Source organism: Micromys minutus (genome assembly GCF_963924665.1).
Source record: "Micromys minutus genome assembly, chromosome: 7".
Lineage (NCBI taxonomy): Eukaryota > Metazoa > Chordata > Mammalia > Rodentia > Muridae > Micromys > Micromys minutus.
Genome location: NC_137976.1, coordinates 5,999,874 through 6,020,404, shown reverse-complemented (window position 1 = coordinate 6,020,404; position 20,531 = coordinate 5,999,874). Strand labels below are relative to the sequence as shown.

The following is a 20,531-nucleotide window of genomic DNA, read 5'->3' as shown; positions in this document are numbered from 1 at the left end:
CATGTCTGCCTGGATGCTGCCATGCTTCCTGAAGTAATGGTAATGCACTGAATCTCTGAAACTGTAAGCCAGGCCCAACTAAATGTTGTCTTTCATAAGAGTTGCCTTGGTCATGGTGTCTGTTCACAGCAATAGAAACACTGACTAAGGCAGGTCCAGCAAAGGACATTTCTTGGGTAATTAATAAGAGTTGCAAAATCATTTTTGCCAGGAAACCTAGGTTAGAGACAGCACGTGTCACATGTTTACACCTGAGATCAGTATAGTTTACAGTGTGAAAACATATCGTGACAGCCATTCTTGGTTGTCACCTTGACTACATCCAGAATTAACTGAAAACCAAGCTGCTGGGTACACTTGTGAAGGACTTTTCTCTCTCTCTCTCTCTCTCTCTCTCTCTCTCTCTCTCTCTCTCTCTCTCTCTCTCTCTCTCTCTCAGTTAAGTCCTGTGATGCAGGAAGACCCACTTTTAATCCAGATCTCTTGAGGTGGGAAGATCCGCCTCTAATCTGGGCCGTGCCTTCTGCGGCATCCATGTAAAGACAGGGAAGAAGGAAGCTTACTGTCTGCTGGCAAGTTCATCCCTTCATTGGCATTAGGGCTACTTCTTTCAGATACTGGTGCATACTAAAGACCAGCTGACACCAGCTTTGTGGACTGAACCCTTGGATCTTCTGTTGGCCGACAGTCATTTTTAGGACTGGCTAGACCACTTCTCGTCAGCCAGTCTAATAATCATATTTGTGTGTGTACAGGCACACACTCATATACATATATGTATATATGTGTGCATGCATAGATATATTTGTTCTATATCAGTTCTGTTCCTCTAGAGAACCCTGACTTCTATACAGAGCCCTCCCAGGTTCTCTTACTATCATTGTTCCGAGCTAAACATATTTCCTAGGTTGGCTGATGTCTACCTTTAGCAAATATTTAGGAAACAGTTTGTCATCAACAACAAATTTCTCATCTTATTTATCGTGTTGGGGCTGCTTCATATGACCCTGATCAGACATAAAGCAAAATTATTACTCTCTACTAGACAGAATCACCTTTCTGCTGAGCCAGCCAACCAAGCTGGCCTTTCTTCCTTAGAGCCAGCTCGAGGATGCTTTTTCCATTCCATCCATCTGATCCTCAGAGCAGCTGTGGCACCCTCTCTGTACCTTTGTGACTAGAACACATCTCACAGCCTAAAGGAGAGTCTTTTATCACCTGAGCTCAGCAGTCTCCAAACTCCCCTGGCTGAGAAAGCATTTGCTCAAAGGAGTTCCCACTGTGAGGCAAAGAGGGGAGTGAAAAACACTAAAGGCAGGGTTCATGTATGTCTGTCACGTTGCTTAACTGTCTGAAGTTTCCCCTTCCACTTGTGTGATGTGTCCAGTAAACATTATAGTCCAGAGAGCAGGAGCATTGCAGAGGAGCCTTGCTCTTGGGGATGAGGACTCGAACTTCTTGTTACACATGCCTTGGTTCATGTGAACTTCCTCTGGACTTTTCCAGAGAGAATTCTGGAATTCTGGATCTCTTGGTTTTTTGTTTTGTTTTGTTTTGTTTTTTTTGTTTTTTTGTTTTTGCTTTGTTTTAAATTTATTTATTTTTATGTATGCAAGTACACTGCTGCTGTCTTCAGACACACCAGAAGAGGGCATCGGGTCTCACTACAGATGGTTGTGAGCCACCATGTGGTTGCTGGGAATTGAACTCAGGACCTTTGGAAGAGCAGTCAGTGCTCTTAATCACTGAGCCATCTCTCTGACAAATCTCTTGTTTTTTTTTTTTTTTTTTGTTTGTTTGTTTGTTTTTGTTTTAATGTAGACAAGTATCAGGGCATTTCAGATGGGTACCTGGGTGGTACATTTTGAATCTGCTTTTAACTGCTCATCAGAAACAGTTCAATCAAAATTCGTATGTCAGAGAGGGAAACATGAATGTGAATGATACATCCTTAGTGAAGAGAAATAAAAAAAAAAAAAAAAAAAAAAAAAAAAAACCAGGCAAAGTCTCCTCATACCATCCCCCAGCCCCACACTGGATGTCTAAAGAGCCACATCAGGACCAGATTCTCCTAGGCCTCCAGAGAGAGAGAAAGAGAGGGAGGGAGAGCTGCTGTTGCCTTGGAGACAGTGCCCAGCAGGCTGGCGTCACGAGATTTTGCAGGTCCTGCTCCAGGGCTGGCAGCCAGTGCTGACTAATTCAGTGTGACTTGGTTATGGCTTTGTTGGGGACACATTGATGGGGGGAGGGGAACTTGAGCAAGTGAAATGACTGCATTGAGATAGCTCCTTTTAACAAAGCGAGTTATGACAAGAGAAATTCCCAACATGTTTTGACAATCGTGATGGTGGATGAAATGTTGGGGGCCGGGGATGCTGGGAAACAAAGCATTCACATGCCCGAGTTTGAATTCTATTCAGAATTCCAAGAGCCGATTCAAAAATATCTTCAAGACCAGCATGCCACCTGCCAGCCAGCTACAACTGTCACGCAGCAGCAGTGTGGGTGGCTCTTCTATTCTAACCCTCTGTTCTGGTCTCCTGCTCTAATGGGCAGGATATGTCCACCAGGACAGAAGCTTGGCTTGGGAGCCTCCACCTTACCCAGGTGCGGCTTCTGCTTCAAGTCACAATGAGTGCCTCTTATCCGAAATGTTTGGGGAAAGAGCTGGTATTTCAAATAGGTTTAGATTTTGAAATATTTGCTTAATAAGATGAGAAGCCTGGAGGTTGGGAGCAGAGGCTGGACAGGAAATCAATACTGCCTCACACCATAATCTCAGCCCTCCGGCGTCTGTCACGTGACACTGGCTGATGGGGTTTCGCTCATGGGGTTACATCATAACTCAGGAAGTTTTGTGTTTCAGAATTTAGCTTTTCTTTTCAGATGAATAACTCAGCATTCACTTCATTAACACAAACATGTCAGGGCCAGAGAGACACCAGGCAGGTAAAGGCTCTTGCCAGCAAGCCTGACCACCAGAATTTGACTCCTGGGACCCACGTGAGAAGTGACCCCTGTGAGTTGTCCTCTGACATCCACATACGCCTTAGCATGCACCCCACACACACATACAATAATTAAATGTAATTTTAAAATTAACATAACATTTTGATACTTCTTTTAAAAATGAATTTGAAAAGGAACTTTCCAGGCAATTGTAACCCAATCCCTCTTTACGCAGTAGAGGAACCCGAGGCAAGGAAACCAGAGGTCAAGGGTATGAACTGCACCGTTTGCTAGAACTAGGACAGGACCCAGATCACAAAGCTCCAGGGTCCTCTGCCCAGTGGAACCTCACAGAACCAGATTTGCCTCTGCTTAAGTTGTGAGCATAATTTAATCCAAATGTGTGTCTCAGCAAATGGCAGCATAAGGCACGGTCCTTTCTCGGTGCCCACAGGGGTCCCTGCTGTAAAATGGCCTTATATTTTGCACATAACTGAGGTATATCTGCTCATACTTAGTTGTCCCCAATACAATAGAAATACTATGCAGACGCTGTTATATGCTGTTACTTAGGGGGTTAACAATGAAAAGGAATCTGCAGATATACAGTGCAGATACTTTTCTCCCCAATTATTTGTGGAGAGTGACAGTGTGGGGTGGGGACTATGAGATGGTGGAGGTCTAAGTTCAACCTTGGGTGTTGCCATCTTTCTTGTTTTTATGTTAAGATGGAGTCTCTCACTGGAACCTGAGGTTCACCACTGAATCCCAGAGCGCCTCTTCCCCAGTGCTGAGATTACAGGCACTCGGAAGCATGATCAGTTGTTCTTGATATGGGTCCCAGAAATCAAACTCAGACCTTCACGCTTGTGAGGTGAGCACTTTATCTGCTGAGCTCTCTCCCCGGCACCTCCTGTATTTTGATCTGTGGTTCTCTGAATTCATGGTTATGGAAACTGTAGAGAGGGGGCCAGTTCTAACCGCCTGAGTCCTGCATTTTGGAAAACGGATTAGCCGGAGGTGTTTTCAATACCTTCATCCACTGAAGGACAACACTGCTCCCTCAGCCTTCCAAAGAAGCTGGCAGCGCCTCGACAATATGGAGGACCCTTGAGACGTCTCTAATGAGTCAGGCATTCTAGTGGGGTGATTAGTAGTATGTCTTCCCCCAAAGTCTGACACCTCTCAGTTGGCAATTTCAAAAGGAGCTGGCAGACACAGGTATGAGGGAGGGGGCTTAGTCATGAACCTGAGTCCTGGTAACTTAGGAGGTGAGTGAAAGAGAAACCACCATTAACTTCCCAGGTCTCAAGAGCCTGCTTGCAAGAGCGTAGGCAGAAACAATTTTAGGGATGAGCTGAAGAACTGTCAGTAATCTGACAGGGGGCTGGGGTGCAGAGGACCTGGGGGTCCCTGACTGCTGTTTAACTGAGAAGCTTCTGCTGGTCCGAGTTAGCTGCAGGGCCTCCCACAGCCATTCAACTTGTCCCCGGTTAGCAAGCAGCCAGACACGGTGAATATTTATGTGGTGAAATGCGGCCCCTTGTGGTCTGATTCTGGAAGAAGGAAACATCTAGCTTGGTGATGCCACCCACTGTCTTGGGAAGAGGCAGAGTGGACGGGCAGCCCCCAGCTCACTTGCCACACTCTTGAATGTGACCAGAACCTCAGGAAGCACAAGTTCCAGTTTTAAAATTGCAGGTGGGGGTGGGGGGCTGGAGTCTGTGTCTGAGACCTCTGCCACTGTGCTCTCCACCCTGAGGGGTTCCAGAACTCTCAGGGGGGGTCTCTGCCACACAGGATGCCCCAGCACAGCCCCGCCAGGGCCCTTCACTATGGAGATTGCATGCCTCAGGACTGTCCTCCCAACACAAGGCAAGGCTCTGGGGTACTAGTCATTGCAGAGGCCCTGGGACCACTACTCCTGCTTAGATCGTCCTTCTCAGGGAGCAGTCCATCCTGACACAGAAAGCCTCCCTCCAGGTTGGCGTGTCTGCTAGGCTCACGTTCTACAGGAACAAAGCTAAGCTGGGCTCTGCCGGCACTGGGCCCCCTGGGTGCAGTGGGAGCTCCTGGGTCTGTTTACCTCCAGATTCCCTCTTGAGATCACACATCTGCAAATCGCTCGATCGTGCAATTGCTGGACTTGCTGCTCACACTTGGCTCACACAGCAAGCACCCGCTGTGATCAGAGTCTCACCTCCAACTCTAAAAATTCATTGTATTTGGTTAGAGGGAGAAAAGTTTTTAATACAAAGTATGTTTAGCCATGTGGGAGGAGGAAGATGGAACAGACGCAACAGAAAGGTCACAGGTGGATAATCATACATGCAAATGAACTGAGGTTGGTAATTCCCCAGACTCCTATTTACATAGTTGACATTTTCTGCTAAGCCCTGCACTACTTCATTTGGGACCAGTTCTTTTTATTCTTCTCTGTTAATTCTAAAATATTAAGGGAATTTTAGACAAAGCCGCTTTCCTCAGCTTAGCTTTGGCAGGCGGTGCCACTTGTAACTCATGAGCAAGTGGATGAGATAAAACTGTTTTCATTTAAAAAGTCATGGTCTCCACTCAGTGTTCAGGGTGTGCCACTTTGGGTTCTCAAGAGACATCTTAGTCTTAAAAGAACAGTTCCCTCAAGTCTAGAATACAAAATCAATCAAGGGAGTGAATAATGACCCCACCGCTGAGCCACCTGCGGTCCCTAGGATATTGCAGGGCCTTGGAGAGAACAAAGGGGCCCCATGGGTAAGGACACTTTCCTCCAAGCGGAAGACCTGTTTTGGGGCCACAGTAGAACAAGATCCTGAGAGCTGTTCTCTCTCTCTCTCTCTCTCTCTCTCTCTCTCACACACACACACAAACACACCCTATAACCCCAGAGTTGGAGGCAGAGACAGAAGAATCCCTGGAGTCACTGGCCACTTAGTCTTGCCAAGTTTTTAAGCTCCAGGGTTAGGGAGAGAACTTGTCTCAAAAACTAAGTTAGAGAAAGACACAGGACAACTGACGACCTCTGGCCTCCACACACTCATGAACACGTACGTACGTGCCCAGGCATGCACACATAGGTGAGGAAGGTGCCACTACAAGGATTAATGAGCAGCCACACGTGTGGTTAGATGAAGGGCAGTAAGCCTCCTGCCCACAGTTCAGCAGGGATGGCAAGCACTTCCTCAGCTCGCTCACAGGCAGACGTTGACCAGTTTCCTTATTTGGGGAGAAAAAAAACCATATATGCATATATAAGCCAGGCAGTGGTGGCATACACCTCTGGTCTCAGTGCTTAGAAAGCAGAGATAGGTGAATTTCTGAATTTGAGGCTAGCCTGGTCTACAAAGCGAGTTCCAGGACAGCCAGGACTACACGGGGAGACCCTGTCTCGGAATGATGTATTATGACAGTAATTAGTAAGACCCCAAATCACTTGTTTTCTAGTTTTTGCTTTTTCTCTGGGAGAAGTGTAGAATGTAGCTATAATCCCTATGGTGGTAAAAACCCTTTCATTTTCTTAACAAACGGGATATTCAGAATGTTCTTTTGTATGCTGAGTATACAGAAAGTAGACTTTTGCTTTAAGTGTTAAGTTATGGAGCAGGGTTGACTGAGACCATACAGCACTAGGGAACCTGCTGGCAAAGAGGGAAGCCTGACCATTTTCAGTACTTGCCAATTTCTCTGGTGATGCCCACCCCGACTCTGCCCAACTTCAGGCGTGCTCCCAGTTACACTCTAGCGCTCTCAGAATGATTAGACACCGAGAGTCAGCCCTGGATCAGACGCTGAGATTGAGTCCTGCAGAGTGCCTAGGAAGGGGACTGGTGGAGCAGATCAAGGCCCCCAAAATTTATCTCACTTAAATATTAATTTAGTTTACAAACAAACAAAAAAAAACCAAAACCAAATGAATGAACATTTAAGCACCTTCAAAATCTTTATTCTTTTATAAAAATTAATACATTTCTTATAAAAGTATTGCATTATCTAATACTTTATTCTACACAAATTTAAATCATTCTAACAAGTCAACTGACAGTTTTTGCAGAGGCTTAAGCACTAATTTTCAAGGGTGCATTACAAAGTAGATGAGAAAAACAAGATTTTTCTCTACTCTTAAATACTCAAAGTTTTTAAAAGATAGAAAAATACATACCTACATATTTACATACAAACATACACACACAGATATAACGAATTTAATAGAAAAAGACAGAAAATCACCCTGGTTTTTTATTAAGATTAAAACATCCAAATCCCATTCCAGCATGTATCGTAAACTGGAACAGCTACCTCTCATCCCAGAGGAAAGGCAGAGAAACAGGACTTTAGAACGGGACACGGTGTGGGTGGAGCACAGCTCAGCTACACTGGCTGGCCAAGGACAGCTTTGACTCAACCTCCTGGAGCTTCAATTGCAGGGCCGAGAGGACGTCTTCCATCTGCCAAGTTGGAAAGGCATGGAGAGATACACGTGTGAGTGTGATTAATTACTTAGTTTGATGATTAGAATAAGCCACGCCACTCTGAATGCTATGTGTGACACAAACATGTTTGCTCTACCAAACTCTTTAGCGGAGTGACTGACACAACCTGATCATCTTATTAGCTTTAGTCACAGCCCACCACCTAGAGCCACACCTCTTGCCTGTCTCAGGAAATACTATTCAGCAGTGAGCTCTCTATACCAGGCAAGCCACAGATGGCTTAGCAGGTAAAGGCATCTGCTGCTGAGCCCGACAACCTGGGTTCAATCCTGAGACCTGACTGGGGTCTGATGCCTCTTCCAACCTCCATAGGCACCACGCATGCACATGGTGCATATGACACACAGACACATGAAAAAGAATTAAAACAGTGATGGTTCAAGGGTGCATTCTGCTTTAGAATGTATGCCCTTTCGTCTCAGTGTGGAATGTGCTCAGCGTTGACAGAGCTTCAGCTCACAGCCCTGCTCCCTAACACGCATGAGCACTTTCTCACTGTCAAAGTGCTAAGAGGAAAAACCAGTGACATCACGGGGCCATGTGGAGGGGTCATTTGATCACTGCAGGAAATCGTTCAAAGGCATAAATTTAGAGTGAAATTACCTGCTTTATAGACGTCTCTATTTCAACTCTGCTTTCAAGATTGAAAAGCTCCTTGTCTTCCAACACGATCTGCTTTTCAGAGGACCCTAAGGTATAACTGAGGTGAGGTATATTACAGAGTCAGAGCATGAACAGAATAAACACCAAACTTACAGCTCACAATGCTCTCAGTCCATCACTGAGCACCAGATAACCAAGCACAGCCATTCCCTCTTCACCCCTCCCTAGGCAATGGCAGAGAGCCCCACACAGTCACTTTCTATTAGAAATCGTTCACTATTGGAATAAGCCTCCTCTGGCCATCAGGTGGCAAAACACCATCACAGCTGGAGACCCAAGGACAAGTAGAGCAAACCTAAGAAGCCACTGCTTGCTTAATGTGACTTTCCAGAAACAGGTATTTTCACTTTGGTGGAACAGACTCTTGATCATCGAGATCTGGACAACCTCAGGGTAGAGTTAAGAGCCCCTGTGTTCCTACAGGACCTGAGTTCGGATCCCAGCACCCATATGGCAGCTCACCCTCGCTAACTCCAGTTCTGGGAATCCGATGACCTTTCCTGGCTTCAGGGAACCAGGCTCACACATGGCACACGTACAGGCAAAACACCCACAAACATAAAATAAAGATATAAAAAGTAAGACTTAGATAACCTCCACTTTGTGTTTTTACACAGCTCTCTAGGGTTATGGGGGATGATCATTTGAATAAGTATTACAAATTTATTTAAAAAAAAAAAAAAGCAGCAGCAGCCTCGCCCATGAGAAAGTCATAAATCTCCATGAGGAAGGGCACACTCCTTCCCATTTCTTTAACTCATACAGTGACTGCATGCCGTTTTGTCAAGTAAGTGTCCAGGGTGCTCCCAGAGGGTCTAGGATCAGTTCCCAGCACCCGCATGGCAGCTCACAATGGCCTAGTTCTGCCCCCAGAGACCCAGTGCTCACTTCTGGACTACACAGGCACTGCACATATGTAACTCACCCATACACAGAGTAAAGAAACAATAAGTCTTATTTTGGAAAACCTATAGGTTATATTCTTGAAAAAATAAAAGCAAAGTAAAAATCATAGAAGGTGATTAACACCCTCTTTAGAAAAAAAGGAATGAACTGGAAAAAAAGATTTAATTTTTTTTAACTCTAAATAAATGTTACATTGGGCAAACACTTCTATAATAAATCAAACTCCTCAGTATGGGTTTATATCTTGTCCCATAAGACAACACGGATCCTAAATTCAATTCTTAAGGAGAAAAATAACTTCAATATTGTGATCTTCTTGGGCAAAATATTCTACATTTTTGTTTGTTTGATACTGACAGTATCACTTTAATTTTTTTAGCCTGGCATGGTGGCACATCCCTGTAATCCTAGCACCTCAAAGGTTGAGGCAGGAGGATCACTGAGTCCAAGGCTAGAAAGGGACACAGCGTGAGACCCCACCCCACCTCAATCTTAATATGAGAAAAATAAGCTGTGAATCCCACCTCTCTACTTCCTGACTGAAGGTGCGCTGTGGCCAGCTGCCTTCTACCACTGTGCCCTCAACATCTGAGCCCAAAGAAACCTTTGAAAGAGAGTCAGCTAGGCATGGCGCACAGCGTTACTTCCAGCTCTTGGGAGGTGGAGGCAGGGACAGAGGGGAAGATGGAGGAAGGTGGATCTCTGAGTTGAAGGCTAGCCTGATCTACAAAAGTCCAGGCAAGCCAGGGCTACATAATTAGACACTGTAAAAAACAAAAACAAAACAAAACAAAAAACTCCTAAAACAAAAAAGAAAAGGATTTGTCCCAATCCCACTGGATTAAAATTTCTGTTTTCCATTTTATCATTATTTATCTTTAGGAAAAATTGTGTTGGGTAACCAGGGTTGGCCCCACTCCCCGCTCAGTCCGAAGCACTGAGGTAACAGGGGCGTGCCCACACATGGCTGAGATTCCCTCTCCTTTATAGGCATGTGCACCCTCAGTACGTTGTGGCTGATCCTGATGAACATCTTACAGATTAAGGGAGCATGTGTCTGGGACCTGGCCTTCTAATTAAATCTGGGCCACCAGAGACACACACATGCTCTGTAATACACCACACACACATGCTCTGTAATACACCAGACACACACACATGCTCTGTAATACACCACACACACACACACACACACATGCTCTGTAATATATCACACACACACACACATGCTCTGTAATACACCAGACACACATGCTCTGTAACACATCACACACACACACATGCTCTGTAACACACCAGACACACACACATGCTCTGTAACACATCACACACACATACACATGCTCTGTAATACACCAGACACACATGCTCTGTAACACACCAGACACACACACATGCTCTGTAATACACCAGACACACATATATGCTCTGAAACATACCAGACACACACACATGCTCTGTAACACATCACACACACACATGCTCTGTAATACACCAGACACACACACATGCTCTGTAACACATCACACACACACACATGCTCTGTAATACACCAGACACACATGCTCTGTAACACATCACATACACACACATGCCCTGTAATACACCAGACACACATATGCTCTGAAACACACCAGACACACACACATGCTCTGTAACACATCACACACACACACATGCTCTGTAATATACCAGACACACATACTCTGTAACACATCACACACACACACATGCTCTGTAATACACCAGACACACACACATGCTCTGTAACACATCACACACACACACATGCTCTGTAATATACCAGACACACATACTCTGTAACACATCACACACACACACATGCTCTGTAATACACCAGACACACACACATGCTCTGTAACACATCACACACACACACATGCTCTGTAATACACCAGACACACACACATGCTCTGTAATACATCACACACACACATGCTCTATAATACACCACACACACACATGCTCTGTAACACACCACACACACACATGCCCTGTAACATGGGATCCTTCTATGTTAACTGGTTTGTAGATTATAAAATTTTTATTTAAATTGTTTGGTTTCAAAAGATGGCAAATATAATTAAAACATTTTTTAAATATATTGTATGAAATTCTCTAGAAATCTTGCAGAATACAGATATTTCCTATCATTTTGGAAAAAAAAAACAGAAAACAAAACAAATACCCAGATAATTCTTTATTACAGTAAATACTGAACTTATGATTCGTCTTCTAGAATATCAAAGGGACTCCTTTAGTAAAAGCTTCTAAAATGCCAATTCTTCATGCCATTCTTTGTGGGAGTTGGATGGGATTCTGAGTCAGTCTAATGGATCCCAAGGTCAGCTCTCTGAGTAGCCTCAATCCTCCTGCCTCCGCATCCCAAGAGCTGATTCCAGTATGTACCACCATACTCAAGTTTATACAGTGCTGGGCTCCAAACCCAGGGTTTTGTACGTACGAGGCAAACACTCTACCCACTGAGCCATATCCCAGCCTCTTGGTGAACTTTGAAGGCAGTAGTTCTTAGCCGAGGGTCACGATCCCTTCAGAGGTCAGACAATCCTTTCACGCAGATATCCTACACATCAGATATTTACATTCCGAGTCACAGCAACAAAAATCTTACAGTTATGAAGTAACAACGGAAATCATTTTATGGCTGGAGGTCATCACATCAGCAACTGTATTAAAGGGTTGAAGCACTAGAAAGGTTAGGAACCACTGTCCTAAGAAGTTCATAATGGGGAGAGGAAGATGTGTACAGTACATACTGGTCCATGCAACTGCTTAAAAACACCTCGCCAGGCAAATTTATACATGTGATCCCAAAACCTGCAAAGCAAAAGTATTTGCTTCAAGGTAATCTTAACTTTGAAGTCAGCTGAGAGTCTGTACTGTGGTGCACATCTTTAGTCCCAGCACTCAAGAGGAGGAGGCAGATCTCTGAGTGTGAGGCCAACCTGGTCTATGTAGTGAGTTCCCGGACAAAGAGAAACTTTATCTCAAAAAAGTAAAATAAATTATAAATAAACAAAAAAAAAAAAATGGAATTGATTTTTACTTCAAAAAAGGTCTTATATTTTCTCCTATAATCTACTGACTGTCTTTCCCAATACCAAATGAATCAGACCCAAAGTTGGGTAGAGGGTGACCACTGGCTTTTCCATCAGAAACTATTACTCCAGAATCCACATGAACCCAACAGTGTTGACTTAGTTCTCTTGCGCTCACACAGCTTCAACAGAACTAATCCTGTGGGAACCAGTCATGAGGCTACACTTAGCTCTTAGACCTACCTTTCAACAGCTTCAACGCTGAGGCAGAACAAGTCCCTCTTGTAATCCAGGCTCTTGGGAGTGCATCTGTACACATAGCCAAGGTTGAGGGAACAGCCTGTACAGTAGAGCGTCTCAAGGATGCTGCAACAGAGAAACGCCACCACTCAGGAGGAAAGCAGCAGTTCCTAAGATAAGAATCCTCTTTGCTAAAATCCATGAGCTGGCAAAGGTGCTTGCAGCCAAGCATGACAACCTGATTCCATCTCAGGACCCATATAGTGAAACTCTGACCTCCATACACACAGACAGACAGACAGACGCATGCACACACACACACAGGCAGGCAGGCAGATAGACAGAGGCACACAGACACACACATACTAATGTGACTTAAAGAAGTAAAAATGAACTTTAACGGCAAGGTCCATAAGCCCTTAGGTAGTTGAGGTGGACACGGCTCTTTGACCACTTGATGCTGCTGTTGTTGTAGAGACAGGGCTTCCTCTGTAGCCCAGCCCTCCCATGGCAAGTGCTGAGGTGACAAGACTGAGTCACCACACACACTTCACTCTGACGAGTTAAGTCACGTAGATGAGGAAGAGGAGAACAAAGGCAGGAAGACCGCAGAACGTCAAGCACAGCTCTAGGTCAGACCACCCTGGACAACAAATAACAAGAAACATGAACAGATGCCCAGGCAGGGTTCTCCAGAACACAGAGTCCTTGATCTGGTATTAAGACAAACTATTTAAAATCTGGAAAAGCAACAAAAGGATTCCGCATATACTGTTCTTATAGTTGGGCTGCCTTGTCTGGCCTCAGTGGGACAGGATGCACCTTGCCCCGCAGAGACTTGATGTGCCACGGTGGTAAGGATACACAGGGGAGACTCCACCCACTCAGAGAAGGGGAGGGAAAATGGGGGGGTAGGTAGAAGATAGATAGACAGACAGATAGATAGATAGATAGATAAACATACATAAATAGAAAATATATAGGTTGAAATTAAAAAAAGATTCCACATATTGTTTACAATGTCCAACCCATCATTAATATTCTAGGTAGGAAAACAGGCAATTTTTCTCTGTAATGACAGAGAATAAACATTTCAGGCTTTCAAGCCACGTGGTGTCTGGTTTAAGCATAAACCTTGTATTGTAGCAGCAAAACCAGTCTGACTCACAGACCAGGCGTGATGGTATACACCTTTAATCCTAGCATTTGAGAGGCAGGTGATCTCTGAGCTTGAGGCCAGCCTGGTTCATCAGCAAGCTCCAGGACAGGCAGGGCTACACAGGGAAACCCTGTCTTGAAAAATCAAGAAAGAAACAAACAAAAACATGCCTAACCCGCGTACCAGTTTGCAACTCTGCTCCAGTAGTGGGCAGGTGGGTTCACAGACTTTAAGAAAAAAGTTCTGCAAAGTTGGGTGATGTCACATGACAAGATCAACAGCAACCAATTCCTGGTGGGGATTATTCCCCATGAATAAACTTGAACTCCTGTCCTTCTGCCTCAACCTCCCAAGAGCTGGGATTATAGGCGTGTCACCACGAGCCGCCAGTTAATTCAATGCTGACACGCATTTGCTAAGTATCTGCTAGACCTATCCTGTTTCCTTACACTGTACTTTGGCACAATCACTTTACTGTCCACAAGCGATATGTCAATACAGGCAATTCACAGCATTTTACGTAAGCTTCCATTATTTCTCTGCAATACTGTTCCTCCGGTCTTCTCAGCTCCTATTCCACAGATCTGGCTCTCCCTCTGAGCCCACTCACATCTTTAAAATGTCCTTACAGTCCAATGTCTTCCAAAAGTCTTTGCAAATTAGTGTATCTAAATTACCATTCTGTGTAAAAATTACAGTCCCAACATTTATCAAATTGTTTATTACTGTATTTTTAGATCTACTCTTAATTAACATACTGAAATGTACACCACAATGGATTATTATTTCAAAGTACTTTAATTCCTCCTTAACAAGGGACCTGTTATCACTAAGTATCTTTTCTTATCATCACACCAAAAGGGAGCCACTGAAGAACCAGACAAAGCAGGACAGACATGGAGATGTGTTTTAATTATCACAACATACAGAACAAAGATCAAAACAGACCACCACCAGGTAAAATGGGTTAAGCTATCTGCTACTTATTCTGTATTAAGTTTCTATGTGTGGTGTTTTTAAAAGATGTTTCATAAAACACGCGTGCACGCGCGCGCGCACGCACACTCACACACACACACACACACAGTGGGGTTGAGGAAATGGGTCAGTGCCTAAGAGCAGCACTACTCTTGCAGAGCACCTGAGCTGGGTCCCCAGAATCTGCACAGCAGCTCATACTACCTGTAACTCCACCTTCAAGGGGATTTGTCTTAGGGTTTCTATTGTCCCCATGATCAAAGCAACTATTGGTCTTACACTTCCACATCAAGTCCATCAATAAATGAAGTCAGGACAGGAACTCAAACAGGACAGGAACCTGGAGGCAGAAGCTGATGCAGAGGCCATGGAGGGGTGCTGCTCACTGGCTTGCTCCCCATCTCTTGTTCAGCTTGCTTTCTTATAGAATCCAGCCCAGGGAAAACCCTACCCACAATGGGCTGGCCTCTCCCTCATCAATCACTAATTTAAAACATGCCCTATAGGCTGCCTCCAGCTTGATCTTATGGAGGCTTTTCTTAATTGAGGTTCCCTCCTCTTTAGCTAGAGTTAAGCTAACATAAACCTAGACAGTACAGGTTTTTCATCACACTCCACACTAATCCAGACCCTAGAATACCCTTGGGGAACAGTAGGGAGTAGGTGGCCATTATCATTGGGCCTAATTCAGCCTATCACTGAACAAGACTGAGAAGCAATACCAGGCACTATAAAGCGACTTTAAACAAGAACTGGCTCAATCATATGATACTCAGTAAAGGCTAGAAGTCAGAGACAGACAGCACTGCCAGCTCTACAGCCCACTTCTGAAGCCCATGCCATGCCTTGGTTGACCACTGCAATCAGCCAGATTCAGTAGAAAGGACCTTTAGAAACTGCATGAGCCTCCCAAAGCAATACAGTATGCCACAGGGCATAATGACACCCAAGGTGTTTAAGGCAATGCAAACCATGGGCTTAGGTGTTGCAAGTAAAGAGCTCACATAACTTCGCAGTCACTGACTGAGAAGGCAGTTCCCTTCGGATATCTGAAGCTGATTTCATGGGAACACAGTACAAAGCAGCAGACCTGGTACACAGACCTGACACACATGGAGAGGGTGACATTAAAAGACTTACGCTGGGAAGCAGAGAGAAAAACACCTCAGAAGCAGGAAGGCAAATGCCAAGATTCCTGTAAGATTTACTGTAATCAGCGCTCTAGCAGAGAGGGACGCTAACTCCTCAGGCTTAATGCCTTTGGTCACAAAATGAAACATCATCTACAGCTGAGATTTCTAGTGTTGGAAAGATGACAATGGTTAAGAGAACCAGGTTCAATTCCTAGCACCCTCGGCTCACAACTGTCTATAACTCCCAATTCCAGAGGCTCCAACACCCCCTTCTGATCTTCGTGGGCACCAGGCACACACACACTGAACATATGTACATACTTGCAAAACACTCATACACATAAAATAATAAATTTAAAGTCGAGATTTTCAAACTGTAATCATCTACCTGGCAGCAGCATAATCTGACACCCATATCATCTTCATCAATAGCAATGCAATGTCCAGTTTCTATAACACTTTGTCTGAATGGGATATTTGAATATCACTAAGACAATTATTTAAACCTTCAAGTCAGTACCACCTCTCGCTTCTCTGAGCACGACCTGAACTAGTTCCTACACCTCAGCAAGACAGTTCTTATCTGGGGTGGCAAATGTAAAAGGCAGGGCTTTCCACTCAGTGTGCTGAGGACAGCACTTGTCAGACACTAGTAGTCAGCCATGAAAGTTATCTGTCCCCTCAGGCCAGCAGTGGCCACATGGAGCCTAGGATTGCTGTGTCCTTAGGATTAGTTACTTATGGCCACGGATGGCCTGTCTGTGTACCCCAGTCAGGTGTGGCTGTGGCTCTGGACTTGTATTTTCTTTCTGTGCCAGCACAAGAAAAAGGCAGGTGACACTGGAGCAGGACACTTTCAACCTGGAGATTTTAAGATAGGTATTTTCTACATTTGCTTTCCATTTTCTTTGGCACCAAACTCAAAGCCCTAAAATCAGTGTTAGATACACCTTCAGAATCTTAGAAACTTCCTATCTAAAGGGGCTATTGCCATCAAATAATGGCTTTTTACTTTTTTTAAATGCATTCAATTACAATGAAAAGTTATATCCCAAACAATCTCACAGAATGGCAGAAGACTTTTCCTTAAAATTAAAATTTTCTCTAACATATTCATACAAATACTTTACTTACCAACCGTCTTCGCCCCTGCACTTGGACAGTTTCTGTTCCTTATCCACAGAGACGTTAGAGGAGACGCCTGGAAAGAGAGTCGCAACAGTTTGTTGGATTTGTTAGTGTGCTTTGTTGTAACATGCCTGCAGACAGGAACTGTTAGCTCAGCTTTAACGTGTATTTTAGAACTCAGAGAACTAGGGGGATAAGAGACTAGGGGGAGTTGGGTGTGCACATGGAACGAAGTTACTTCACACCCTTCTCTGAAACCAGTGGGATTAATAAACGTAGAAATTACCCAGGGAAGAGCAGTGGTAGAGCTTGGCCTGTGTGTATCACAAACTGTAAACGACAATGAAAAACTACCGGGTAGACTGAATGTGGGACCAAGAGCAAGGAAGGTGATTACTGCACCCCCAGATTCCAACACAGCTCCTTTCTCTAAGTGATGGACAGACAGACAGCTTGTGTTGACACACCACAGCGGGATCAGGGACACAGTACAAAACGTTCCAGGGGAAGTGAAGAAGCGCTGTGTTAGTGGAGCGGCCAGAGCGACCTCCTGATCACCCTCTTCCATGGTGCCTCAGCTAAGCCAGCCTCGTGCCCACACATGTAGCTTCTCAAGTAGAAGCTGGGATGTGTCTCATGAGTTTACTTTGGTTCTTAGGGTTCTGGGTACCCTGAGAGCAAGCCCTGAACCATCAGCGCCGCCTCTTGCCTGAAGAGGTGCTGTGGTGGAGCAGCTAGCTACTGTGGTGTTAGTCTTCCTCTGTGCCTGTTCCCGAAAAGCTGACTCCCACCACTCCCCTCTCAGCAACTTTTTACAGCTTGTCTTTACTCCACACTTCGGCCACACTGGCCTGGAACCCTTTGTACTACCTGCTGGGTCCCGGGGGAGGGGGGCACTCGGCGTTTATTTATAAAGATAACAAACACATTTTCCAGCACCCAAACTTGACATTTCCTTGGGGACACTTGTGATAATTAAACAACTCAAGAATGGGAAATTATAAATTGTAAAATTGTACTCATTTATGAGTGTTGTGTCTGTAACATGTATGTGCACAAGTGCATGCGTGGTGCCTGTGGCAGTAGATGCCCTGTATTGGAGTTACCAACGGTTGTAACCCACCAGGTCAGGGCTGGAAACTGAACCCTGGTCCTTTGCAAGGGATCTTGCCACTGAGTCATCTCTTCAACCCTTAATTTTTTAATAGGTTAACAAAACTACTGGGATCGAGAAATGAATTTATAAAGCATTGTAAGAAAGCTAAATCTGGACCGGAGCGATGGCTAAGAGATTAAGAGCACTGGCTGCTCTTCCAGAAGTCCTGAGTTCAATTTCCAGCAACCACAGGATGACTCAAAACCACCTGTAACAAGATCCAGTGGTGTGCAGGCATACATATGGGCAGAATAGCTAATATATAGTAAATCAATAAATCTTAAAATAAATAAAACTAAATAACCTGTTGTAGCTATAAATAAAACGTTAAATGTTGACCCAGATATAGGGTTACACATCTACAATGCACACTACTTAGAAAGCTGAGGTAGGATCATTAGTGCAAAGCCATCCTGGGAAACATAGTAAGAGCCTCATTATAGAACAGAAAAAAAAACTGTAAAAATCATAAATGTGAACAAAGGTAAACAAAACACTCAAACACTCTTGGGGGCAAGAGGGAAAAGAAATTAATTTGGAAGGTCATTTTTAAAAACACGTTTTACACCCTTCTGCTTTGTTTAATAGGTGCAAAGGGTTAATTCCAGTGAATGGGAAACTTTTGCTCCTACTGTTTAAATGACTCAGCAAAAAGTAGTAACATGAAAATAAGTAGAATTATCTAATCCATACAAGTTAAATTTCAAAACCTAACAAAAGTATTAATGCATACAGAAAGCAAGATAGAAAGACTACAAAAACGGGGGAGAAAAATAAGATGAAAAACTTAACATGTTATTTCTTTTAAAGCCATTAAAATATTACTATATCAAAAATCTCAACCCAGTTTTAGGCTGTCCTAATTCATGATGGCAATGCTTGAATCAAACTAAACTCTATCAAGATCATCCAGTAAGGAAATCGCCTAATCCTGTGGCCACATACCATATACACTTAATCGTCCCCGTTATCCCATGTATTATCCCTCATTTTGGAGACCAGAAACTGAGGCACAGCGGTTGAACAGATTGCCCAAGGGCACCGAGCTAAGTCGGTGGGTGGCGGCGGCCTACAATTCCTCCAAAGCAGCTGACAGAGTGAGATGTGAAAACACTCCCCTGAAGAAAGCACCTTGCTAAAACGCTTGGATGTTTCTTTCTGAATAACGTTCAGGATGATGCTCAACCGCTGCCCTTCTGGGGATGGGAGACCCCAGAAAAAGACCTGCCACTCGTGAGCCACCCACAGGGATGCTCCTCCTACGGTTTGCTGGGACAGCTCACGCCTCCACCCCAGCCCCCCGCAGCACCAGGAACCCCCAACTCCCTACGCGGGAAGGCGGCCCCACGGGCCCCGGCCCGAACTGACTGCGCAACAGGATGCAGTTGGTGTCCTCCTGGGTGGCCACCCAGGTGAGCGAGTCGCCCAGTGGCCGGCGACAGCGCGCGCACAGGAACACCAGCGGGTTCTCCGCCGCGGCCGCCTTCTCCTCACGCCGTTCCAGCTCCGACCCCGACGCGTCTGTGTTCCACATGCTCGCCCACTTCTGCAGCCGCCGATGGCGGCTCGAGTCTTCCGACAGCCGCTTCCCCAGCAGCGTGGAGTCGCCCCACTTGTCCTGGTGGTTACACGCACAAGCGATAGAGGAGCATCCCAGAGAACAGAAACCAGCCATAACAGACGAATCTGCCGCGCCCCGGAGGCTCACGGGAATAGCACAGCTGCGCGTGCGCAAGGAGCAAGGGGCGGAGCACCGCCCGAGGGGGTGAGGCCTGAAGAAGGGCCTAAGGCGCATGCTCAGCTTCCGGCTGGCGCGATCTGCGCTCTTTGGCGCCTGCTTCCTGCTGCCTTCCGAAGCAAACGCAGGTGAAGTGGCGCTTTGCTTTGCTCTCTGCGGGTATTTCGGTTCCTGACGCCGCCTTTGAGAAGATTGAGGGCTTCGAAATAAATGAGTAACCGTTCTCCTACTCCTTCCACAGTTAGTGGACATGCCGGTCCTGGATGAGCAGACGTGGTAACCAGGAGCCGAAAGTGGACCCAGGAATTCCAAGCGATGTATTTGTTGCTAGGCAGATCCCTGATTCTGGTCCGTCTGTTCCCGGAGTTCCGCTTTCCTATATCTAGAAAAAGCAGGGATCTGAATGCGAGCCAAAGACACCCCTGTCTCAAGGACCCAGCATTACTCAGGCTTGCACAATAAGGGAAGAAACATGAGAAGCTGGAGGGAACAGCATCATTTTTGTCTACAAAGTGAGCCTGGGTCACTCACTCTGTCCGGGTCAGAGTTCACCTAGCCTCCAGGGCGGGAAGGACGGTCAGTCTTCAGAAAGTCAGCCTTTGACTTCAGAAGACTACAGGCTAGAGGGAAAGGCTAGCAGGGAGCCGAAGGATGTTACTACGGACCACCTGGATGCAGAAGTAAGAAACAACACTATATTTAATTCGAGTCGCACTTCCCAGTTCGCCTCATTAAACTACATCACACTTACCACCTATTTTCATATCTCTGAGCACTAGCAAAAAGTTTCGAACCCTAAGTCTTCGGGTTGACCTGACCGAGATAGTAAAAGGTTATTTTGCCTTCTCTAAGTGTGATTTTTTTTTTTTTTTTTTTTTTTTTCAGTTCAGGCTGTCCTGGAATGCATTATGTAG

The 20,531-nt window shown here is 45.1% G+C and overlaps 1 protein-coding gene across 1 annotated transcript; it reads right to left on the bottom strand.

The window, feature by feature from the left end:
- Positions 1 to 7,272: 7,272 nt before the first annotated feature.
- Positions 7,273 to 19,869, bottom strand: MIS18A (MIS18 kinetochore protein A; the record flags this gene model as incomplete). The annotated part of the gene is made up of 5 exons (XM_080919218.1): positions 7,273 to 7,391; positions 8,040 to 8,136; positions 12,329 to 12,451; positions 16,730 to 16,796; positions 19,248 to 19,869. 5 exons carry the CDS (start codon positions 19,867 to 19,869, stop codon positions 7,311 to 7,313), a joined length of 990 nt encoding a protein of 329 aa, XP_080775344.1. The 3' UTR covers positions 7,273 to 7,310.
- Positions 19,870 to 20,531: the final 662 nt, after the last annotated feature.